Source organism: Zeugodacus cucurbitae, chromosome 3 (genome assembly GCF_028554725.1).
Source record: "Zeugodacus cucurbitae isolate PBARC_wt_2022May chromosome 3, idZeuCucr1.2, whole genome shotgun sequence".
Taxonomy (NCBI): Eukaryota; Metazoa; Arthropoda; class Insecta; order Diptera; family Tephritidae; genus Zeugodacus; species Zeugodacus cucurbitae.
Window position 1 is genome coordinate 28981911 of NC_071668.1, and position 24777 is coordinate 29006687.

At 35.3% G+C, this 24777-nt stretch overlaps 5 protein-coding genes across 8 annotated transcripts; 4 read left to right on the forward strand and 1 right to left on the reverse strand.

Moving 5' to 3' along the window:
- The first annotated feature begins 195 nt into the window (after positions 1 to 195).
- LOC128920218 (uncharacterized) lies at positions 196 to 5545 on the forward strand. The gene is made up of 8 exons (XM_054227043.1): positions 196 to 348; positions 417 to 1632; positions 1715 to 2148; positions 2493 to 2684; positions 2745 to 2884; positions 3023 to 3803; positions 3879 to 4028; positions 4085 to 5545. Exons 1-8 carry the CDS (start codon positions 334 to 336, stop codon positions 4202 to 4204), a joined length of 3048 nt encoding a protein of 1015 aa, XP_054083018.1. The 5' UTR covers positions 196 to 333; the 3' UTR covers positions 4205 to 5545.
- Positions 5332 to 10708, forward strand: LOC105212911 (uncharacterized). Its single transcript, XM_054227044.1, has 8 exons — positions 5332 to 6607; positions 6807 to 7264; positions 7325 to 7510; positions 9097 to 9236; positions 9334 to 9823; positions 10025 to 10288; positions 10366 to 10515; positions 10568 to 10708. Exons 1-8 carry the CDS (start codon positions 5458 to 5460, stop codon positions 10691 to 10693), a joined length of 2964 nt encoding a protein of 987 aa, XP_054083019.1. The 5' UTR covers positions 5332 to 5457; the 3' UTR covers positions 10694 to 10708.
- Positions 10709 to 10710: 2 nt separating this feature from the next.
- Positions 10711 to 13039, reverse strand: LOC105212903 (integrator complex subunit 14). The gene is made up of 4 exons (XM_011185258.3): positions 12843 to 13039; positions 12439 to 12775; positions 12187 to 12377; positions 10711 to 12133 (listed from the first exon to the last, which is right to left on the reverse strand). The coding sequence occupies exons 1-4, from the start codon at positions 12865 to 12867 to the stop codon at positions 10845 to 10847; spliced, it is 1842 nt and encodes a 613-aa protein (XP_011183560.2). The 5' UTR covers positions 12868 to 13039; the 3' UTR covers positions 10711 to 10844.
- Positions 13040 to 14801: 1762 nt separating this feature from the next.
- Positions 14802 to 16581, forward strand: LOC105212902 (ankyrin repeat and LEM domain-containing protein 1). Of its 2 annotated transcripts, none has more exons than XM_029040678.2 (5): positions 14802 to 14961; positions 15016 to 15227; positions 15472 to 15592; positions 15667 to 15815; positions 15868 to 16581. In XM_029040678.2, the coding sequence occupies exons 1-5, from the start codon at positions 14946 to 14948 to the stop codon at positions 16051 to 16053; spliced, it is 684 nt and encodes a 227-aa protein (XP_028896511.1). In that variant the 5' UTR covers positions 14802 to 14945; the 3' UTR covers positions 16054 to 16581. The 2 variants fall into 2 exon arrangements, with proteins under 2 accessions (XP_028896511.1, XP_028896512.1); XM_029040679.2 differs by having other exon boundaries at positions 15016 to 15149.
- Sfmbt_0 (polycomb protein Sfmbt) lies at positions 16422 to 23209 on the forward strand. 3 transcript variants are annotated; one of them, XM_011185262.3, is made up of 11 exons: positions 16422 to 16581; positions 17205 to 17430; positions 17900 to 18698; positions 19171 to 19380; positions 19492 to 20016; positions 20079 to 20522; positions 20592 to 20841; positions 20910 to 21099; positions 21196 to 21499; positions 21563 to 21912; positions 21975 to 23209. In XM_011185262.3, the coding sequence occupies exons 2-11, from the start codon at positions 17287 to 17289 to the stop codon at positions 22350 to 22352; spliced, it is 3594 nt and encodes a 1197-aa protein (XP_011183564.1). In that variant the 5' UTR covers positions 16422 to 16581; positions 17205 to 17286; the 3' UTR covers positions 22353 to 23209. The 3 variants fall into 3 exon arrangements, with proteins under 3 accessions (XP_011183564.1, XP_054084317.1, XP_028896478.1); XM_054228342.1 differs by having other exon boundaries at positions 19171 to 20016; XM_029040645.2 differs by having other exon boundaries at positions 19171 to 20016; positions 21196 to 21912.
- Positions 23210 to 24777: the final 1568 nt, after the last annotated feature.

A 24777-nucleotide genomic window follows, 5' to 3' on the forward strand; every position in this document is an offset into this window, starting at 1 on the left:
ATATGATTTCGTTGAAGTATATATATATATATATATATATATATATATATATAATATACGATATTAAATATAAATAAAAAAATTATATATATGCGAACGTTAATAACATATGCTTTCTAATGTTTTTATTCCGATAAAGGAATAATTTAAATATAATGAAGAAACATGTGAATATACTCGTATTTATACAACCCACTCAGTTTTCTTTACTTCTCATTGAGTTTCAATAAAAAAGAAGCAAATGTGTTCTCAGTCAGCAGTTGTATCAAATACTCAGGTCCACACAATTATTTTTACAGAGAAAAATTTCAGATTTCAATTCAATTCAGCAAAATGTCAATGTCCGAGGTAAAATTGTAATTATTGTAATATTTGAGGAGATTTCGCATAACAAATAATTTTTAATATTTTTCAAGAGCAATGTAGAAATCGTGCCACATTTACAGCGGATATTCCTATACATACAGCTGAAGACGATAGAGAATCTGCCTACTATGGATGGAAAATTGGAAATTCATCTGAGCCAAGCGAAAAACACACTTACTAAACTAGTGGACGTTTACCCATCAGACAATATTATAGACTTATCTATATTTGATGAGTATAAGCCCACATTTAGTCTAATGGTTGAACAGGATAACATTGACGATGCGAATATATTAAGTGATAATCCATTATTAATAACGCTTTATAATCGTATAAAAGTACGTGTGCCACCGGATGAACTGTCCGTGCAAACAAGATCTTCAGAAGACGAAAGAGTAAAGCGAAAGGAGAGTGTTAAAGAAAATAAAAAACATGGGAAAAGAACACACAAGAGTATGGAAAGTATTAAGAGTATGAAAAGTATGAAGAGAGATCTTGAAGAAGTGATAGAGGAAGAGGAAATGGAAATTGAAATTGAAGAAACGGAAATCTATGAGGAGCAATTACGTCCAATTGCACAGGGGCATATCGACCTATTGAAACTTTATACCAAAAAGCGTGAGCTTGCCACATTCTACACCATTTTGTATCAGATATCGATTACGGAAGATGCCTTCTCTTCGTGTACTGCGGCTTGGGAAATTTACGCATTGTTACCGTTACTTAAAGAAATGACTTTCCACAACATGGTACATGTATCATTCGAGTCTATATTTAATGTGAAATTAAATCTGATCGAAAATGTCGATTCCTTGGTAGCCGATTTCTATTTTGAATCGAAAATTCTCAATGAAAATAATGAATACGAGAAAGTTAAGTTTTGTACATTTCAACATTTCAACAAACAACAAGTTACGGCCTCCGATGTACTGTTAGGTTGGGAAAACTTGAGAAGCCATGAACCAAACAATTTCGATTGCATTGGCATCTGTTGCAATTTTTCCATTAATACATTCCATATGTTTCGTCATATGGTATACGAGGAAAACTCAAAGATCCATACAAACAAAGTTGATTTTGAGAATCTCATAATAACAAGCAATGCAACTCACCGATTTGTGCTCACCAAAGAATTCGTACAGATTTTAGAGGATATTATAGCATTCGATGAGCAGCAAATATTAATTGAACTGTACCACAATGATAAGCCAGAAGAAATAATTGTTAAGGGACATATTGATCCTTCAATCTTACTTTATCCAGAAGGCGAGTAACAGGAATAATCGAACCAAACATTTTTTTATTAATTTTATTTTTAATTTTTAAATTTTGTTAATTGTATTTACAGTTACCTCTAAAAGGTTTGCAGTGGAGCTGTCCCCCACCGTCACCAGACAGACCGTTAAACAGTCCGTGAAACCGACTTCCACCAAGTTTAGTACGATTCAGATGCTTGAAGAGCCTACTTTTGCCATTATTTCCATTTGTTTCTCAACACCGCTGACGGAATCCTCCATACTTACTAATTTGCAGGATAGTGTGTTTCCAAAGCTTCAGTCAAAGACCCATGAAAATATAAGTTCACGCATGGCAGCGCATTACACTTTCGAGAAAGAAATAAAAAAATTAATTCTGTATATCGTGAAAAATGATATAAAGAAGCTAGAAGATGCCAAACAGGTGCTATGTTGTCAAAAGGAAAATTTAACCAATGTGATGTTTAAGCTTATATCCAGTGATTTTAATATACAAAAGCCAACAAAGGACAGCATAGAGTTTCATGTAAGTTTTTCTGGTTTCGACCGATTTTATTAATTTGGCTAACTTTATCGAGCATATGCTATGATTGGTTTAAGATATCAAGGAATTTGGTCATTATGTATGAAATATGCGTCGACAATATTTGTTCTGGTATCACGAAACTGTTGAGTTCGTACGATCGAATTTTATTGAAATATCGTGTATACCAATGCAAACGGAACTCAGTCAATTGGAGTCGTGAGGTGGTATACTTTGAGATGGAATTATTGTGTGCAAAGATTGGGGAACCTTACTATTACATATATAACTAATTACTGTGGATATTATTAAATTCAAAATTAAATTATTGCATTGCCTTATTCCAGAACCTCATGACAATGGTTTATAAAGATTCCGTCCAGTCCACCTGCGATATTTTGAAAAAATTAGGAAACCATGCGTCAACGTTTACTTATAATCAAACAGAAAATGACGACAGAATCCTTAAATACCTTTCGATTGCTCAGTATTTGTCTGTGCTTGGTGATGAACATTTCGCTAAAATCCTATGTGACAAGGTAATCTTTTGGAACATGTTTTTCTAGTTTGATTTAAACTAGTTTTAATGTTTTGAATAGGCTGAAAAATTGGCAGCGGGAGATACTATTTTCTCATTTTTCAAACTTGTAATGTTAGTGGAAAAGAAAGATTTTGAAAACGCAAAGAAATATTATTCACTCCCGAGTAATGAACAATTTGAGCTGGGTAAACAATTTTCGTAAGTTCAATATATACGAGTATATGCATATACGCAAGTTACAAAAACACTTGTCTGACTCTGAAAACTAAACAAAGTTGGAAATTAATATATTTTAATAATTTAATATATTTGTGTTGTTTGATATTAAAATTACAGCGAACTGATTAAAATATATATAAACTATGTGGAAACTTTGGCAAATGAGACGACATTTAATGAAGCCATGGAAAACTTAATCGTCAGTCTTCGGGAAATTACTGTTGATTTTCCAAACGACATCTGCTTCTGGGTTTTGCTGCATAGTATTTTTAAATATTGTGCTTATTTGCCAGGCATGAACTACACACGTTGGAAATATGAGCAACTAGACTCTGAAGTGGATCTTAAAATTCCCCTGACACCAACGACACGCTTTGCGTTGATGAATTCATATGAAATAAAGGAACCAGTAATGCCAAGGGAGTCATTATTTATTAAAGTGTTTACGATCCTGACCAGTTTGGGACTGTACAAATTCGCCGTATTCGTGTTTAAAGAGTTCGAAAAGTTATGTAGTCCATTTGAACAGTACCTTACACACACCGCATTGAAGATACTCGCAAGCGAAGTCCTTACTAACTATCAGTCGAAAACATTTCCAGTTACCAAAAACAAAAGCCACTGGGAACAAGCAATGGAAAAGTATTACATAATAAACATCAACGGTCATCTGGAGTACAGCCGCGGCGCTGTGGACTTAGCAATGCAAAATTATTTGCAAATTTTAATGAACGACAATGAAATGCCCCACGAGTACTATTCGTTGGCTTTGTTACGTTACGGCTTCCACATGATGAAGATCGGAAATTATCAAGAGGCCTTGGAGGCTTTTCTAAAATGCGAAAACAGTGACATAAATCTTATTGCCAAATTTGGCATGGGAAAAGCTTTATTTAAAGTAAATTAAATCATTCATATTCTAATATATCGATATATATGTATTATATGTATGTATATAACACTCGGTTTCCAGATGAAAAGGTTGGATGAAGCGGAACGCGAACTGGCCATTTGCACAACGTTTAAAGTGCACATACCGGATGTGTGGGGTTATCTAGCTTTAATTAACCTACTATTGAAAAGAAACTTCAAAGCTCTCGAATTTTGGAAATATGCCAAAATAGTAAGTTGCTTTACTATATAGAAACTGAAGACAAAAACTTAACAAATTCCCTTTAGCACCCAAATGTTGAATTCAGCAAAGACCTTCAAGAGGACTTAGGAAAGGTTGACATTTCCGATGTTGTGCTCTATATTGATAAACCTCCTGTAGTTCCATGCATGACGTCAATGCCCTAGGAGTTTCCATTTTCGTTTCTTTTTTCATTGCATTGTTAATGTATTTATATATTGACATAATAATAATATTTACATATTCATTTAAAAAGAATGCCTTTACAACGGCTTAAATTAGAAAAAAATAATCAATTGTAAACTTCATTTGAACGACATTTCCAATGAAAAAACTCACAGATTTGTGTTTTTCGTATCATGATTTGCAAATGGAGAAAATCTCACATATTCGAAAAGTATCAAAAGTCTTCAAACTGTTCTTTTCAATTCTTCAAACTGTTGGATGCTACATATAAAGGTAGCAGCGGATCTATTGCTTTGAAGCGTGGTATCCTTCAGGTAGCAAAGCGGCGATACTAGCAATGTACTCTGTCTACCCTCACTTTCAAAAATGTCAGTTGATCTTCACTTCGATTATACTAATTAGGGTGCCTGGCTACAGCGGCATTCTCAGAGGTTTGATGTTATTAGATAAAAGTGATACATTCAGCCTTGAAATCTAACGCAGAATCAATCTTGACATTGAGTACTGCTACTATAGACTGAGTAGGCAATTGAAAAGTAAAGCTCGCTCTCGACGAACAAAATCCAAACTCTACAAGTCCCTTATCATCCCCGTTCTGCTTTATGATGCAGAAGGTGGAAGATGTCAACATCCGATGAGACGGCAATATGTGATTTTGAGAGAAATGTTTTGCCGAAAATGTATGGCCCTTTGAACATTCAAAACGACAACGCAACGCAGACGATGGATGGATGGATGGTATCTGTTATACGACGCCATTGACATGTATGTACATATGTGACATAGGTCATCGAATAAAAAGACAGCGGCTACGCTGGCTGAATCATGTTGTTCGAATGAACGAAAACATAATACCGCTGATGGTAGAAGTCGGGGGAAAGTACGACATCCACTCCTTTGAAAATTCCAGGTGGAAAAGGCTGCCCTTGGTACATGATGAATTCATACGCAATAACTTTTGCCAGGCAGTCTTCTCTTACTACATGGCTTATCACCAACACACCGAGGTCACATTGTGTTAATACAGCGTTTCTGGACAGTTCATCGATACATTTAAATCGCTTCAGTTTTAGATACTCGGAAACGCCCATTATAAAACAAAACAAGCATGTACATAGCATGCCATGCTTGAAATATTAAAACGAAAACGTAAAATAGTAAATGCCGATCATAATTTCGGTAGAAAATATATTTTATTAAGTAAAACATTATATAGTACGGTAAACTAAGCGAAATGGCGGGAGGTTCACATTATAGAATAAAAATGGTTAGTATCCTTAGCGACAAGGACCTGCTGCGATATCAGGAAGCCGTAAAGAAACGCGCATCGAAAAGATCTAAGTCGAAAACGTCACTTTCGTCGGTGGAGGCGGGATCAATACTTGTACAAGAAATTGCGCCGCAATCTAGCATTATAACGCATGACCATCCAAAAATATTTATGTACTTACAATTGCAAGACATAGTAAATCTGCCGAGCGGTGATAACAAGAGGTTCTTCGTTTCCTTGCGTCACAATAACACTGACTATGAGGACACAAAGGAGTTGGACCAAGAACGTAAATTGAGCGCCTTTGCCATACCGATCGAACAATACAATATGGATGTGGCTAATATGTTTAGTGATGAGCCGGTCGCTATTATTTTAACGGTAGTATCAGACAATGAAAATGACGCTACAGAAAAAACAATTGCCCAGGGGCAAATAGATCTGATAAATTTCTTCACAAATAAGCGCACAGTAGTTACTACCGAAATTTTATTGTACCCAACGGCATTTGAACATATGGATTTGGAAGTGGGAACTTGTAAAACCGTATGGCATGTGTACTCTCTGCTGCCATTAATGAGATACGAAGATTTCAATAATATGGTTTTCATAACTGTGGAATCCTTATACAACGTGAGCTCTGACATCATGGATATAGCACAGGAATTGAGTGTAAGCCTATCATTCCGTTCTAAATTTCCAAATGAAATCAACGGATTCGACACGACAAAAATATGCACCTTTGATTATTTGAAAAGAGGATTAATCAATGAACAAGATACCAGATATCGGTGGGCAAGTATTTCAACGGATCAATGGCACAACTTGGGCCAAACTACTGACTGTGGTATATCTCTACATAAAATCTTCAGTGATTTATTATGCACAGAGAATATAGATTTTGGTTTTGATAATATATCTACGGAAAAAGAAGAAGCGCTAATTTGTAATTTGTTACGGCGCTTCATCTTGAATGAAGTGTTGAATAACATTCTGGAAGAAGTGATTGTGTACGACGAACAAGAGCTTGTAATGGAGGTGTACGAGCGCAACAATCCAGACACCATTCTATTAAGGGGCAGTATAGACTTGTCGATATTTATATATCCATATGGTGAGTAATAATTTCTTCAACTAGGAAATGTGTGCAAATTCCAAAATACTCGGATTTAGAAAGAATATTTATTTTGAAGTAAAGATTAACTTTATCTGGGTTTATTAAATTTTTTCAGTTACAAGAAATGCTTTTAGAGTTATTTATAAATATTTTATGCTTTCAATATACAAATATACATTTATGTATTCCAAATTAGTTAACTCCTGTCGTTACGCCGTACATTTGAAACCGGTCGATGTGCCGACCTTTTACCGTGATGAAACGCCTATAAATCCCTACCATGAGGAGGGTAAAGTAACATTTGGGATCGTGAATATTTGTATATTGCAGCCCATAACGGAATGTCAAATCACCCGAGATATTTTTAGAAAGCAATTACTCCCCGAGGAAATGAAAACATGTTTGCCTAAAGATTTTATAGAAGAAGTAATTCAAGAAAAAAGCAAAGCGGGCATTTGCGAAGAGAACTACAAAAGTTTTGATGCCCAAATACGTCACTTAGCTGATTACATTATAAGGAAAGAAATACATTGCATCGAAGATTCCAAGGGATTTTTATGCTGTCAAAAGAATGAATTGACTCAAAAAATCATGAAATTGATTTCATGCGATTTCAATGTTCGTGTGCCAACCAAAAATACCACAGAATTCGCGGTATTATTATTTTTATTTTATAATTGCCGCGAAATCGATATGATATATTAATTTTTTTAGAATCTGATGACGTACGTTTATAAAAACTTGGAGAAGAGATGTTTTGAAATTTTGCAAAAATGTCAGAGACCCAAAACCGTGCTCCAAAAAGGTCTGGAAATCCAAAAAATTGCTTTATACATGAGTATAATAAAGGTCCTGAACGAAGTTGGTGCAGAAGATTTAGCGAAAATTTACAACGCAAAGGTCAGCCATAAAGAGCACACGAATACATGTTCATATAATCGTACAATTAAACGAAGTAAGGGTTAGGCCAGTCTAGAGCCCTTAACAAATTTGGTAGTAAGGAAAAATAGTCTTTAGGCTTTATTAAATATGCACTTAGGGGTACAAGAAAATAGCATTCACATTTTTTTACGTTTTCTAAGAGTCCTCTAGTTAAAAGACAAAGACATAGTTGAGCTATTGAGAAGGAATCTGCAAAAAATTGGTCTGGAAGTAAATGACGGCAAGACGAAGGATATGTTGGCTAGAAATTTGGAGTGCTAATGACTCTATATAGAGTCATATATAAAATAAAGCTTTCCAAATATTATTAAATATACAGTGGAACTTCCATAACTCGAAGATCTCATAACTTGAACTTTTGAATTGGCAATAGCGTTTAGAAATAAAATTTCATACAAACTCCCTTCCATAACTCAAACTTCCTGAACTCGAAGTTGTCCAAAACTCGAACTCTTGAATTGGCAATAGAAGTCAAAATTCATACAAAATTTCCTTCCATAAATCGAACTTTTCGACCAGGGCATAATACAAAATTTAAAATTTTACTATCGAGCAGCGTTTATCTATATCGTATGGAGGCGAACAAAAAATATGATATTACACTTATAGATTGCATAAATCATGCAACAAAGGCATGGGATACAGACGTCAAGAGCCAAACAATAGCAAACTGCAGGATACAAAATTGCATAATACATGTTTTAACGTACATATGTATGTACTTAAAACTATATGCGAAGTAAGTAAATAAAACTGGGCATAACTCTATATTTTACAGCTTTTTGAAAATTTTTATTATACTCTCGCAACCTGTTGCACAGAGTATTATAGTTTTGTGAAATTTGGAATGTGAAATTTGGAACATAGGATCCCATTAGGAAGGGGCACATTTGGATGTAATTGTTTTTGAAAAGTGGGCGTGATCCCGCCCCCAAATAGGTTTTTTGTATATAACTCGCAAACCAATAAAGCTGTATAAACCAAACTTTCTGCAGTCGTTTATTTTAGCCATTTCCTTATACAGTCCAAAAATGAAAGAAATCGGATAATAACTACGCCCACCTCCCATACAAAGGTTAGGTTGAAAATTACTAAAAGTGAGTTAACTCACTAACGAAAAACGTCAGAAACACTAAATTTCACATAAGAAATGGCAGAAGGAAGCTGCACTGAGATTTTTTTACAAAATGGAAAATGGTCGTGGCGTCGGCCACTTATGGGTCAAAAACCATATCTCAAGAACTATTCGACCGATTTCAATGAAATTCGGTATATCACACTTTCTGGACACCCTGATGACACGGGTTGGAATATGGGCGAAATCGGTTCACAACTAGCCCTTCCTTACTTGTTTTTTAATGAAAAATTCTCGAAGTCTCCCTAACTCGAAGTTTTCTTGTGGATTATGCTGATTCGAGTTAGAGAAGTTACACTGTATTTATTTTTAGTAATTGGCCTTATTTATCGCTTTTGTTGTAATGTATGTACACCAAAAATACTAATTTATTGTTGTTGTCCATCTTAACATATGTATTTTACTGCAGCTGGAAAAGCAGGAGACCGCTGAGTTTCATGTCGAAGGCTACAAATTCTTATATAATATAGAGAAGCAAAATTTCGCAGAAGCTAAGGAACACATTCGAAAATCAAAGGAGCAAAAATTTCTCTTTGGTGATTATCATGAGTGAGTAATGGTACTATTACGTTGTTGCGTAGAATAATATAAGGAATCTTAACTTTATATACATTGAAACAATTCCCTACTTCCTGTTAAATTGCAGTGGTCTATTTGAAATTTACATAACCTTCGTAGAAACGTTGTTGTCAGAAACCACACATAACGAAGCGCTCCAATACCTGCTTCAAGAGTTGGAGATATACTCAAGGAAATTTCCAAAAGAATCTTCAACATGGATTCTACTTTACTGTATATACAGTAAATGCGGTTACATGCCAGGCATGAGTTATTCTCGTTTGAAATTTGAGAATTTGAAAAAAGAGTTTACCAAAAATAATGAGCTGCCGCTGAGTCTTTGGGACCTTTATTGTAAACTAAGTCTCGAATTTACAACTAAAAGGGCAACGCACTTTTACAAAGCCGTACAAGAATTCTTGGAACTGGGATTATATAAATTTGCACAAATAATTTTTGAAAAAATTTTAATTGAATGCACCGAAGCGGAGAAGTATTTCGTTACGACCACTTTACGACTTTTACTTCGAGAAATAACAGTCGCATACTCGATGCGTACATTTCAAGGACTTAAAACGGTAAGAGAGCGGAGGGAAGAATTAATTAATTTTGTTCATAAGACTATAAGAAATTTGGCAACTGCATGGAACTTGATGAATATTTATTGGCACTTGCAGTTTTCATTTGATTTAGATAACTGAAATATTATGTATGAAAGACTAATCTTAACAAATGACTTCAACTCAATTCTCTTTTTGTCTATTATTCGTGATTTTCAGACAATTTTCCAAGCACATATCAATGGACATTTGCATTATTATTGGGGCAATAAACTTGGCGCCAAAGAGTGTTACGCTGTAATTATGCATAATATGCAAAACGTGGATGATGTCGGAGTTTTCCAAATGAGCATTATTCGATATGCGAACTATTTATTTGAACATGGGAAATATGAGAAGGCAATCAGTGCATATGGAGATTGCACAAGAATCAGTAGTTGCAATGTGAAGGCGCTTTATGAGCTTGGAAGGGCTTTTTATCGGGTAAATAGAGTACTTGATTTGATTTCTAAAGACATCATCAAATTATGAACAATTAATTCAATAATTGCACAAATCAGTTGGGAAAATATCAGAAGGCAGAACAAAAGTTTTCGGCTTGCACCAATCATGGCATACATATACCAGATGTGTGGGGCTACTTGGCACTGGTCAATCTCAAAATGAATAACACATACAAGGCTTTAGAATCTTGGAAATACGCGAAAATTGTAAGTAATAAAATTAAAGAAATTTTATAATTTTTTATTTCTAAAATTTTAGAACCCGGATAATATTATAAGCAAAGAAATTTATAGTGAATTGAAGAAAATCGACTTGAAAGATGTAACATTAATCGTTGATGATGCGGATGCTGAAGCTACTGCCGATAGCTATAAAAATGCTTAAAACATATAACTTCGGGATTTAAATTCAATTTTTGTATTGAAATTAGTGTCATTTAATATATGTATATCATATATTTTAGATGCATAATATAAAAACGTATACACAAATTGTAAAAGTTTCATTTGCCATAAAATGGTCGTCTTTAAGATACTTAATACATAAAACCAGATACTGACGAAGGCGCGCTATCGTTGCCACCACCCGCTGACCCGAATTTTTGTAATGGCACAATCGACGTCTTTATGTCCAGACTTGATTCAGTGCGCAATTCATTTGCGGCATGTTTTAGTTGCATGCTGCACTCTGGATTAGTGCCCAACGAAAGTTGTGAAATTTCCTTTTCAAATAGGGTCGCCATAGCTTCGAGTAGATCAACAAAGCCAATGGATAGTGCAGCACGTCGTATGCGGTTCAATTCCTTGAAGAAATGCTGCGTCTTCTCTGGCATTTTCTTCGCATGTCGCAGCACTTTTTGCACATCGGACTGCAAACTCACCTGTTTTATCCACACCACACAACTTTGCGAATATGAACGTTTATCGGCCTTCACTGGAAACGCGCTTGTTTCGCCGGGCATTAAATCTTCAACAAAACCCAATAACTGCAAGTCGCCCAACCAGGGAATAACATTATTACCAGGTGGCAAGATGTTCAACATTAAATTGGACTTTTTCTTACTATCCGCATAGGAATAGAGAAAACCATACCAATTATCGTTTAGTAATACCAAAGCAGCTAAGTTTTCGACTTTCATAGCGCCATGGAGTAATACGCACATCGATTCTCTTTCAGCTGCGGTTGTTAAGGCACCACTGCCACTTTTATTCATATTGGTTTCAGTATCCTCACTGCTCTCATCGCCGTCTTTAATGTCTTTTGTGTAAAATTCTCGTATTTCCTGTTCTAATTTTTCGTACTCATAGTTTGGTTGGTTTACGTCTAATGTTGGTTTTGTAGTAGAACTGGCGTTAACACTTGATGAGGATTTTGAGGAACTTGATTTTTCGGATGAACGTCGAACTGGCTTTTCTCTATCCACTTTAGGAACAACTAAATGTCGGCTTAAAGAAACGGGTGAACCAATTTCCGAAAGTGACAAAAACCCGCAGATCTCTATTTTCTGTGATATTTGTATTTCAGTTCTTTCACTATTTTCCATTTTATATGGTACCGGTCGTGGCCATATAACGACAGGACACTCTAATCGGAAATATCCACCAGCTTTAAGAGTAACTTCGTAAGGTTTGAAATTGGCCTCGCAAATTCTTTCAATTAAATCGAACATAGCAGTGCGACCAAGCTCACTTTTGTGGCTTGAATGCGATCCCGTTGTAGATGTCGTTGTATTGACGCTGTTGTTGTTTGAGGACTTATTGGTGTCATTTGTATTTTCAGTACCTTCCACGGTTTCTTTTACTGCTTTCGGCATATAAAGTTGAGCTACGGGGAAATATGATTTTTAAATTCATTTTTAAATAAGTGTACAACATTACCTTTAAGCCCTGTAAAATCGATAAGCTGCTGATATACTGGCAAGGATCGTGTGAAGTAATAATCACTTTGAACTCCCATACACACAAAATTTAACTTGACCGCCTTCAGTTGTTTAATCCAGTCGAATTGCGGTTCATCTTCTTTGTCCACATAACTGTGGAAAAAGCCCTTGAGTGCGGTGCTGCCAAAACTGTAACGATTGTAAAAATGTTCTTTTTAATGTGTCTACATATTTTGAAATCATTACGTACCCCAAACCACAATCTGTAAACACCACAACCTGAGAGTAGTTCTGAGTGCCCCAATTCGTGGACAATATACTAGCAACATTTTTCAACATACTGATGAGGCAAAGCTTGTCGCCAGGTTCTACTTTTTTTAGAGCTTGACGAATCATGTCATAATCTCTTGTAAAATCCACCTTTACCTCGGATGTTGTGGAGTATATGATTAATGAAACATATTCCAACTTTGATGTAGCCGACAAATGTTCCAGTAATTGCGATATACCCTTGACTGCTAACTGATGGTATGTAAGAGCATTTTCTTCACTCCGGCCGGGTATTTGGCGTTGCATAGATAATGACACTGTTAAAAAAATAATAATTGTTATTGCTCTAGTGAATTAATTCCGTTATTAAATTGGTTTACTAACCATCCAAAGCAATAATAGTTGGCATACTTTTTGTTAGTTTTGAATTTTTATCGTTATTAATCTGGTGTTTTAATATTTTTCTTGCTATATTTATATATATATATATATATATATATATATCGCGTTTAATTCAAATAAATTCTTATTTTAGAATAATAATTGTAAAAACATTCTACCGCTATAAACAAAAATTGTTTTAATTTATTGTAATCAGCTGTTTTTGCGATATCTCATGATATATGCAGGGCTGCCAGGTTCTTTAAAATATATGTGCATATATTAATTACTTTATTGTTTTTTATTATACAAGTTATTTAATTTTTTTCTGTCATTTGTTTAATTGTGTTTAAAAGATCTTGAATAATAATTTATTCAATATTATATTGATTAATTCTTAAGAAGTAATACGACGAAATTGCCAAAAACAGCACACGGCAGTTTATTTGCTAATTTTTGCAAGTTTTCCGTTTTTTTTTTACTTTCGCTAGCTGTCAGATTAACTTGCCATTTTTGACATTTCCCTCTCTTAAAAATCCAGTAGCTGCCACAGAAAATATTGTGGCAATATCAGCTGATTGTGAATTAATTGTAAACATGTCATGAATGCCACTGAAAATGGTGTCGCATGTTTGCAAGGTTGTCGTAAAATAAAATGCATATAAAAATTAACAGCTGTCTTAGGCTGCGTGCATGTCGGAGCTGCGATAAGCGATAAGAGCGTCAATAAGAGCGAAGCGTAGAAAATTGATACATGTAATTTAATACAAGTGTGAAGTGTGTCGGAGAAGCGCGCGAACTCACTCTTTGCTGGCTATCATCAATAAGAGCGTAGAAATTGTAGGTCAGTAATTTCTTCGCTCTTATCGATGATGGACACGGAAGGCTTAATAAGTGCAGTATCTTTGAAACCAGCAATCTGGGATCAAAAAGATCCAAACCACCACAACAGGTTCGTTTTGGATAAATTGTGGTTAGAAATATCCACACATTTTAATACAAAAAGTAAGTGCAGTAATATGTTTTCATGTGTTATATTGTAAAATTGTTACTTTAATATGACTTTAAGCTTACAGTGCATTTGTGTTGGTTTTTCCATTGTTTTTTTTTCAATAGTAATTTGTTGATGCTTATGAGCAGCAGAACAACAAAAATGTACCGTTTCTTTTCGTTTGTCGCATACTCGTCTGCTTATTAAAACGGTTAAGTTTGTGTTATTGTGCCATTTATTTTAAAAACTCATTAAATTGGACTATGAAAAAAGTATAGTTTGAATACATTGCGAATATATTCAGCAGTTTGATTCTGTCGCCCTGCGACTGTTTGGTTTATTACTATATTTCTATACTACTATATTATTACTATATTTCGCCAGCCTTGCTGCAGTCGATCCGAAATTTGAGACAGAATGGAATCGAATGTATCGCTTGTCATTCTCATGTATTCGAAAAACTTTTTTGGATCCTGTCTCAAGCTACAATAAAGATGATGAAATTCTCCCAAATTTGGCCTTTCTTGATTTATAGGATGCGCCGAAAACGAGCGTTTTGTCCCCTCAGTATTATGCATATGATAATATGCAGCAGTAGATGTCAACAACAAAATATTTTCTTCTTCAGAATCACTCATTTTTTAGCTGTTCACTATACAAAACTTAAATTGCAAATGCAATTTACTCTCTTATCGCAGCTCAGTTATGCACACCACACAAAACTATAACTCGACGCTATGCTCTTGTCGCTGCTCTTATCGACGCTGTTATCGCTTTTCGCAGCTCCGACATGCACGCAGCCTTACGATATTGCAATTTTGCGATGTTGACATACGTTTACGACGTATCTGAATACCACTATTAGTTTTGCTGCTCATAGGGCGAGATAAATACATATATATATATGTAAATATATATCGCAGTAGAAGTACCTTGTGTGAACTTCGACTAATATTGGTTGACGGTTAACTTTTTTGAATTTTTTGTCATAAATGAATTTAGAACTTTTAATCTTTTTAATGTTTACGCATATTAGCATGTTAGAAGTGTAAGCAATTAATTATTATATTTGTTGCATATATGAGTTAAAGTAAATATATTTTAATAGATCAGCGATGTATTTAAAAAGAAGTAAGTTGGGTTGAAAGCCTTATCGTACTATTTCAAATCATTTATATATTTTAGAATTTTCTATGGAATTGCAACGGACGATTTCTTCCATAAAAGCCTTCCAACGTATTCAAAATTATGAGAAATTCGAAAACTTATCCACAACTTATTTCAACTCTAGCCCAATTTGGTGCAATAAAAAGAAACGAGTATTAAAACAGTGTTATATATACTTTTTAATAGACCCGAGGATTTCTCGTAATCTGCCTATCAGAGCTAAAGAAAATGTGATTATAGTGCGAAGTCGGGTTTTTTTTCACGGTATATTCAAAAAAGGAGATTTTAATATTCTCATAAAACCCAATCATTTTTTTTTATCCTTCTCGCTCATCCTTATGTATATTATATATTTTTCTAAGTAGTGAATAATAAACAATCCAATATAGAAAATCACCTTTTTTGGAAAAATTCCCCATTTTATTTACATGACAATACGGTTATTAGTCATTAAAAATATTTCTTTGTATGTAGGGTCTTAATGAACGAGTAATTTGGCAACAGTTTTTGAACGCGATTTTCTATGTGGGAAAAGCAAAATCAACGCGCCCATATTCACATTTATATAAAGCCATAAACAAATTGAACAAACAAGGTACTAAAAAAAGGTTTAAAAATTTCAACAAAAAGAAAAGGCACAATTAAAAATGTATCTAATTTCCATTACAGCCGAGCTTTTAAATGAGAATGAAAACAGTATTCAAACAACTAAATTCAGCAAGGCAGATCGTATTATCGATATTTGGAAAAGTGGTTTCGGTGTTGTTAATCTCCACGTCTTCCACAATATATCATCATATGAAGCGTACACTCGTGAGGTTTGTATATAAACAGTGAAAGCTTAAACATAATTCAACTTTCTATTTCAAGGCCGCCATAATAGATGCAATAAGTCTCCCTAATTTAACAAACCAAAAACGAGGAGTTTACTATGGACCTTCAAGTAAATGGACCGCTAACGGAAAGAAAAGTTTGGGAATAGCCTTGCTTTACAGGGCCATGAAAATATTCATGACGGAAGGCGAGGCTCAGCTATTTCCTTGTGATTTTGATTAAATCAAGAATATGAGATTTTTTCTAAATAATTTATTAAATTTCAGTAATATCGAGTTTTTGAAGAATGATTAGAATTAAAGTCTACCTGTTTGTTAGAGCTTTGAAAATCGAGCATTTCAATAATAAATTTTCGTTGAAATTTAAATTATAAATAAAATTGTTAAATAGAAAATATTGTTTATTGCTCCTCCCTAATGGTTATTTGTATTACCTCTTCTATTACACTATTCACCAAACGCAGTAAGCGAACATTTCCCTTTTTCTGTTTTACCGCCACTGCGTTCCAAACATGCAAATCAAAAAGAGATAGATGCATATGTTGTATGGTAAATACAACACTAAATACTTCCTTGTCGATTAACATCGTTGATTTTGGCAAGAGCAGTTTGGTTACAAACTAAATTATTATATTTTTTAAGTTGTGAATAAAACATAAAAAGTAAAAGTATTATGTCTAAAAAGAATTGCAAAATGCAGCTAAGATTGTGAACAGAGTCAAGTGGTTAAATTTGTGTAAAAGTTAACAGGGTAAGAGGCGTTAAACTTATTCGAAAAAAGTGCATTTTGGCTGGTGGCTGGGTTGAGTTTTGTTCGTGTTCGTGTTGTCGTTGTCGTTTGTGGTGGCGGCGGCGTGTGTGTTTATTGCGAGAAATGCGTTTTCAGCCTTGCTAAAATCCCAAAAAGTATAACATTTGACAATAAATAAAACTACATTTATGTTATTTATTAATTGTGCTAATAAAACCCGAAAACAATAGTAAAACAAAGGAATTGTGATTACTTTAGATTTATTTAAAAATCCTTTTCCTTCAAAGTGTGATATTAAAATGTGTGATAGAATTAAAAAATAAATGAACTGCAATTTATATTTGCCATGGAAAAGTAATGAATATTTACTTTGACACCACTTATCATACAAGTACCCTCCAAGTGCTTCATATCTTGTAAACAAAAGTATTATTTCAAAATTTTTCAGTGTTTAATACACTTGTATAAGAATGCAGCTTACATTTTAAATATTAATTAAAATATTCTCTTTCCTTGTAATTAAAATAAGTTTTGAAGCAAATATTTTATCAAGCGTATATTCAACACATTAAATAAATACAATATTGATGAAAATCTCTTCATTAAAACAATTTGTTTTATAGATAAAGACGAAATAGTTTCGACTACAGAACTGTGCGAAATTTGGAAATTATAAATGACAAAGTATTATTGAGTGAACCTAAAATGAATCCCTCCGAGCTGCGTATGATGTGGATGAGTCACTATAATCCAGAACGCATCACAGTGGAGGACGCACCCTCATTCTTTGGACATCCATCAGTGGGACTTTCTGTAATGGACGATTTATCCTCACATCAACCAACAATGGTACGTATAACAAAGCCTTAAACTATTTATTACATTACAAACATGTTTCATGGTAACACATGCATACATATGTATGTAAATAAATAATTAAGCTTTTGCTACATATGGATCATTTTGAATCGAGTACATTTCATTTACGATTGAATTTAAAATCTTCAATTCAATCTTATTTACTATAATTTCACTCATTTATTTCTCAAAATCTTTCTTTTTCTTTTCATATGTTTTTTTCTTGCTGTGTTTGATCATTTACTCCTCCCCAAAAATCGAAAAAAAAACAATAATATCTGAAACTACCGCAATTTATAAAAATCTATTTTGACTTAAATAACATTATCGGGTGAATTATTATTGCAACCGCTATAACAAATTAAAACGAATGTTTTGTCGGTATATACGGATGTATAAACAAATATAACTGCGAATACGGTTGGTTTTCCGGTTTGTGTAATAAAACGAAAATGTAAAGGATTTGAATCCAATGATGAGTATTGTTGGGGGGGATTTCAGTGGTCAGGCGGCAGCAGCAGCAGCGGCTGCATTGGGCGTACAACCAACAGCTCTTATTGCGGCCAATTCCAATGATATTTACGGTCTAGCACAAGTAGGCGGTTTGCATCAGCAATTACTGCAACAATCGGCCGCAGCTGTTTTTCAAAACTACACGGAAGTTATAGACGACGACGATGGCACAGGAAGCGGCGTAATAGGTGGTGACAACAGCGTTTGTGGCAATGTCAGCGTAGATAAATCATTGTCCACACAATTTGTACATAATGATGAACCACAAACCATCTATGATCAATTGGATGATGGTAGTTATGACGGTGGTTTAGCACCGAAACAGGAAATTATAAATATTGATGATTTCGTTATGATGACGGACTCGAATTCATACGATGGTACAGAATTTATGGCTGACGAGCGAGAAGTGGCCGAAGGGAGTAGTGGTGGCGTTGATATCCCACATGCACATGGCATGGATGAGAATGGTGTGCTAGTCCCTTTGGATAGTGGACACAAATTAATAGGCGATAGTGGCGATGAGGTGATGGTGCCCGCCACCACAACGGCCGCAATGCAGGCAACAGCTTCAACCTCAGCAAGAGGATTTGGTGGAGGTGGAGGAACGGGACACCATCGCTCATCGCAACGTAAGACTCGAAAAATAGAACCAGTTAACAGGCCAGGACTGGTGCTGAAAACACCAATAGCATATAAGGGGAACATAGATCCATCGGTCATACCAATTCAGAAAGACGGCATGGGTATGTTTTTTTTTTTTTTTAATTATGGATTTTGAAAATCAATTCATTTAATTTTCTGTTAATAAATTTTAACTTAGGTTTTATTAAATAAAATTAAAATAATAATACCATAACAACAATAATTAGATTAAATCTTAATATGATCTAACACCTTAGAAAATAATTTGTATTACAGTATTCTCGTTGAGATTTATTAATGTTCACAGCCAAAAAAGAAACCGGCACACAATAATTCTAGAATGAATTCCTATTTCATAAATAGTGATATTATACGTACTAATTAGAGCCGCTAGTGATTTTCTGAAACCAATCATTCAGCCTTTTAACTTGAAATAACTAATAACACAGAAAATAAATAATATTTGCTATTAAACAGTTTCGCAGCTATTCGAAATTGCGCGCATGTGTAAACTTAACTTTTCCTTATCAATTGCTAATGATTTGGCTTTACTTTTTTTAATATATTTTCCAGCCGTCTGCGAGCGTTGCGGCGCAATTGGTGTAAAGCACACATTCTATACGAAATCTCGACGTTTTTGCAGCATGTCCTGCGCTCGCGGTGAACTCTATTCATTGGTAGTCAACAACACTAAAATGGCTGGCGGTGCGCAACAACAACAACAGACGATTTCCAATTCCCCCGTGCAAGATCATATCGATGGTGCAACTGGCAGTAACAATGGTAATAGCAACGACATACAGCAACACGATACACAACCTCAACAATCAGATATTGAGTTGGCGTTACGTGTTGCTCATATTAAGAATTCGAATTATCGTTTCCGCATCACAGACCAATCGAAAATTACACAAATCAACGGGTTTGGCGAACCTGTCATGTCCACCGAATTGACTGGCATGGATGGGGGCGGCGCATTAGCGGGTCTAAATAGTGAGAATGGCGCCTTAAGTGTAAATACGGGCGGCTTGGTTGCCACGCCAAAAGCACTTCAAATGTACCGTGATGTATTGCCACAAGAGGACCTGCCGCAAATACCCAAATTTGAACGTTTACCAGTTTCCTGCCCACAAATGGAGAAAATCATTAGTATACGTCGTCGTATGTACGATCCGTCGCATTCATTTGATTGGACGCCGCGTTTGTCGCATCCGAATTTTTTCGCCGCACCCGTCACTTGCTTTCCACATGCGCCCGGCTATGAGGTTTGGGACAGCATTGGCATTGACATGAAAGTTGAGGTGGAGAATACAGATTGTGATAACACGGAAATTGTGCAGCCAGGGCAGACACCACACTCGTTTTGGGTCGCGACGATCCTAAACATTTGTGGATACAAAGCCCTAATGCGTTACGAAGGTGGGTACTCATGAAATTTAGAAGGTTTACTTAAAATTATTTTCGAATTTATTTGATTACAGGCTTTGATGAGCCCACACATGACTTCTGGGTTAATCTTTGCAATGCGGAAGTGCACTCGGTTGGTTGGTGTGCGACGCGTGGTAAACCACTCATACCGCCCCGTACCATAGAGAATAAATACAAAGATTGGAAGGATTTCCTTGTGGAACGATTGTCTGGCGCACGTACACTGCCCTCCAGCTTTTATAACAAAATCAATGACAGCATGCAGTCGCGTTTCCGACTGGGCTTGAATTTGGAGTGCGTGGACAAGGATCGAATCTCACAGGTTCGCTTAGCAACGGTTACAAAAATTGTAGGCAAACGGTTGTTTTTGCGTTACTTTGACTCGGACGACGGTTTTTGGTGTCATGAGGACTCGCCCATCATACATCCGGTCGGTTGGGCGACTACTGTTGGTCACAATTTAGCAGCACCTCATGATTATTTGGAACGTATGTTGGGTAAGACATAGTTGTTGCACTACTAAATGTTGTCATAACTCTAATATATCTCATTTGTATACTCTGTAGCTGGTCGAGAGGCAATGATTGAAGTGCATGAGGATGATGCAACAATTGAGCTTTTCAAAATGAATTTCACTTTCGAAGAATATTACATGGATGGCAAAGGCAATGGTTTTGTTGAAGGAATGAAATTGGAGGCGGTCGATCCACTTAATTTATCATCGATTTGTGCTGCAACCGTAATGGCGGTGCTTAAATTCGGCTACATAATGATACGCATCGATTCTTATCAGCCAGATGCAACAGGGTCAGATTGGTGAGCGCGAAGCTTTTGAAACACTATTACTTTATTATTTATTTATTTTTGGTTTTATTTATATGCAGGTTTTGCTATCACGAAAAGTCACCGAGCATATTCCCAGTTGGCTTCTGCGCCTCAAATAGCATAACGTTGACACCGCCCAATGGTTATGATGTCAACACATTTAATTGGGAAACATATTTACAAGAAACGGGTAGCGTTGCTGCTGGCCAGCATTTATTCCATCGGATTGTGCCTAATCATGGATTTCGGGTTAGTTGGAATGAATGTTAAATATTTTTTGTAAATTTATTTGTAGTTTTTTTTAATTTTTATTTCTTAATATATTTATGCATTTTAATTCTCTAGGTCGGCATGAGCCTCGAATGTGCTGACCTCATGGATCCACGTTTGGTGTGTGTGGCGACTGTGTCACGCATAGTCGGGCGTCTGCTTAAAATACACTTCGACGGTTGGACCGATGAGTATGATCAATGGTTGGATTGCGAATCACCAGATGTTTATCCCGTAGGCTGGTGTGTGCTGGTGAATCACAAACTCGAAGGTCCGCCCGTGCCTGTGCAGGCTACGGCTAAGGCGAACACAAAAACGAAAAGTCCGAAAAAACGCAAGAAAAAATCCTCAGCAAAAGTTGGTGAAAATTCAAATACAGGTATTTTAAGCAACCGACACAGCAAATCAAAAAATTCTCAACTATTTGTATTGTCAATTTCAGCAAAACCACGTACAATCGCTTTGAAAACGAATCCGCATCTTCCGAAGTTGAGTATTAAACTCGAACTCAAGCCAGAGCATCATAATGCCGCTTTCTACGAGGATAATAACGAAGATGATGACGACGATGGTGACTATGAAGAGGACAGCACCAGTCATCGCTCCGGTCAATCCACACCACTCTCACATAACGATGGCAGTCAGCAGGCGTTGACTGAAAAACTCAGCGCCGCGCAACAAGGCACCACGCCACAGGCGGCCGCGACAACGCGTTGTGGCAACGCGGCCGTAAAGAAATCTGTGTCGCCAGCACCGCCAGTTGTGGGACGAAAAGCCACCAGCTACATTGGGGTAAGTTCCATGAATTATAAACGCGAACAAATTATAATTGTAATATGTGCTTGTTGTTTTAGAACTCATCCGTCTGCAATAGCAAGTACATTCCGCGTCTGATTGAGTCCTCTTCGAACGAGAACAACAGCAGCAGTAGTGGTGGCCACAGTAACAGTCAAAACGCGGACCCACAAGCAGACCTCATACCCGATACATGGAATGTGTACGACGTTTCACAATTTTTACGCGTCAATGATTGTACAGCTCACGGCGACACATTTTTGCGTAATAAAATCGATGGCAAACGTTTGCTGCAATTGTCTAAAGACGAGATAATCACTTTGCTTGGCATGAAGGTGGGGCCAGCGCTCAAGATATCCGATTTGATACAGCAACTCAAATGCCGCGTTAATCCCGGTAAATCTAGAATGCATAAGGCAAACAAAACGTTTTTATAGTGCCTTTTGAAGCGAACGCGTCAAATAGTAACATCAGCACCACCTAAACCGACAACATTTCGTATTAAGCTCTCACACATAGCAACGCGTCACAATATTGTAACGTATCTAATATGATTACAGTAGCCCCTAAGAAACTACTTACATATGTATATCTCGATACAAAACAGGCATACTACGCAGTATGAGTGCATGCTGTAATTATGTGTAATATAACAAAGAATATTTACGAAGTGCGTTGGAGTACAATGCTGAGAGATGGTTGAGTTTGCTGTCAATTGGAACAATTATAGGGTAAATGAGTAAATTGTGTTAAGTAAAAGCATGCTGTATGAGACAAAACTTTCAGCATCAGCAGCAGTTAAATGCTAAGGAAAACCATAGCAAAAAATAACAACAACCATGAAAAATTTAATATATTAATTACAGTTTTCTTTAATGACGTAGAATAGATACTTATTTTATAGAATTCTCACTTCATACATATTTTTAATATATCTAGTACACAGTAACTTTATTTTAGTTAAAAAAACGAAAAGGCAAAAAATACCTTTATGTATACATAATTTTGTGTAATTCTTTGCTGTCAATAAGAAGACGAGGTGAACGAAAAATATAACACTTACGTAGACTGAGAACAATTATTAAATGAGAAAACAGTAAACATAATTTATTACTAAAATACTATTGCATACTTACAATCAATTACCATTGCAACAACAACACAATGTTTTCTACCGTTAGGCATAATAGCACTACCCTCAACACACACACACACACACACACACACACACACAAACAGTAACCACGCAATATAAATGCCTTTTAAATGAAAAAAAAAACAACAACAATATAAATGCTAAGTAACATAACCTTAAATGCAAAAACAAAAATAAACAATCGTGCACCACAACTTTAGCCCAACTGCAAAGAGTCGCGTTGCCCATGTTGTTCATCGAATACAATATTTTTTAGATTTTGTTAAAACTAAATTTTTTGGAGTAATACATACACACATTTATATTTTCATACTCGCAAGCTGTATGAATAATGATTATATTATATATAACTGTTTATTTATTGCTGGTAAAATTATTAGTTTTAAATCATTGCGTTTTGTGCGAAAATATCACCCCTAAATTAGATATATTTATGTAATGGTGAAGGCTTGGCTCATATATCTCACTTTTATGTTTTGACATTAAACATTATTTTTCAAAAATAACTGCATATTTTATGTTGTAATGAAGTGTAGTAGCTAAAAAAATTAATTTTTCCTTGGTGTGTTAAAATGCTTGACAGTTTCTTTGACAGTACGAATTGCTTGAAGTTAAAGATTTATATTAATAAAAATAGATTTGCGCGTTAAGTAAATATATACAGCAGAACCACCAAGTTGTATAAGTTTTATTTTTAATTTTTTGTAAATAACGCTCATTTTATACAATTTTAAAATGAAACAACATTATTAGATTTGTTGTTGTATGAGAGTAATCACTATAATAACCCTTTGTGTAATACGCATTTGATAGAGCCCGTGCTCTGGTTGCCCTTCACTACATATCCTAAATTAGTGTCATTAGAAAGCATCAAGCGAATGCACTACTACGGCTATATCGGCTCTAACGGCAAGTCTAGGAAAAAGCTTAAATTTTGTTTAAGGTCGTGGTGCGTTCACTATCACTAACAAGTGTCTGTTAGCTATTTAATTGCTTACATATACACATACATATATGCGACGAATTGATTAGAAATAGAACGATCAGGGAATAATTTCAGTTTTTGTGAAACTCAAGTGCTGTTGTTAACATAACTACCAATCAGTGTATACATACATATGTACATAGATGCAATTCTGTTTGGCAAGTCTGCCGCAGTTCCACGCAAGGTTAACATTTATGTATTTGTGTGAGAGTTAGAGTTTTTGGCAACTTACTCCCTTAGGATAGTGAATAAATGAATAAATAAACTAAACTAATTAAAGTTAAATCAAAACAACAACAAAAACGCAAATTATAGAATATAACCACACCGCCTCATCAGAGTTAGAATGCTAGAGCGAAAGCGCAAATCATGAAGCAGAAGCAGATTTAGTATACCAACAACACACCAACTTAAGTATATACATATATGCATAGAATTAGAATTAGTAACATAAATGTAAAGATAAAAACACAAGAGTTTATGATTTTTTTACGATTTTAACACTGGTAATTTGTAAAAATAAGAAAATGTCACTTCCTCCCCCGCCCGCACATGTCTGAAGACGCATGTCTCGAGCGGCGAGTGAATGAGTGAAGTGGTGCGTTCTCGTTAGACACATATTTGATTTATTTGTAAATAATCTACAAAAACAACAATTACAATTACTTTATATTATACTTTAAAAATAAAATAGCAAGTAATAACAGCAAATTACTAAAAA

Excerpts from the sequence above, each read along its gene's own strand:
- LOC128920218 (XM_054227043.1), top strand. Across the intron at positions 2,149-2,492 it reads AGGACAGCATAGAGTTTCAT|AACCTCATGACAATGGTTTA; the intron begins GTAAGTTTTTCT and ends GCCTTATTCCAG. Across the intron at positions 3,804-3,878 it reads TGGGAAAAGCTTTATTTAAA|ATGAAAAGGTTGGATGAAGC; the intron begins GTAAATTAAATC and ends CTCGGTTTCCAG.
- LOC105212911 (XM_054227044.1), top strand. The coding sequence starts at position 5,458 with ATGGCGGGAGGTTCACATTATAGAATAAAAATGGTTAGTATCCTTAGC. Across the intron at positions 7,265-7,324 it reads AAAATACCACAGAATTCGCG|AATCTGATGACGTACGTTTA; the intron begins GTATTATTATTT and ends TAATTTTTTTAG. Across the intron at positions 7,511-9,096 it reads CGAAAATTTACAACGCAAAG|CTGGAAAAGCAGGAGACCGC; the intron begins GTCAGCCATAAA and ends ATTTTACTGCAG.
- LOC105212903 (XM_011185258.3), bottom strand. The coding sequence starts at position 12,867 with ATGCCAACTATTATTGCTTTGGATG. Across the intron at positions 12,776-12,842 it reads AACTATTATTGCTTTGGATG|TGTCATTATCTATGCAACGC; the intron begins GTTAGTAAACCA and ends TTTTTTTAACAG. Across the intron at positions 12,378-12,438 it reads TTTACAGATTGTGGTTTGGG|TTTTGGCAGCACCGCACTCA; the intron begins GTACGTAATGAT and ends CAATCGTTACAG.
- LOC105212902 (XM_029040678.2), top strand. Across the intron at positions 15,228-15,471 it reads CTATCAGAGCTAAAGAAAAT|GGTCTTAATGAACGAGTAAT; the intron begins GTGATTATAGTG and ends CTTTGTATGTAG. Across the intron at positions 15,816-15,867 it reads ATGAAGCGTACACTCGTGAG|GCCGCCATAATAGATGCAAT; the intron begins GTTTGTATATAA and ends TTCTATTTCAAG.
- Sfmbt_0 (XM_029040645.2), top strand. The coding sequence starts at position 17,287 with ATGAATCCCTCCGAGCTGCGTATGATGTGGATGAGTCACTATAATCCA. Across the intron at positions 20,523-20,591 it reads TTATTTGGAACGTATGTTGG|CTGGTCGAGAGGCAATGATT; the intron begins GTAAGACATAGT and ends TATACTCTGTAG. Across the intron at positions 21,100-21,195 it reads TGCCTAATCATGGATTTCGG|GTCGGCATGAGCCTCGAATG; the intron begins GTTAGTTGGAAT and ends TTAATTCTCTAG.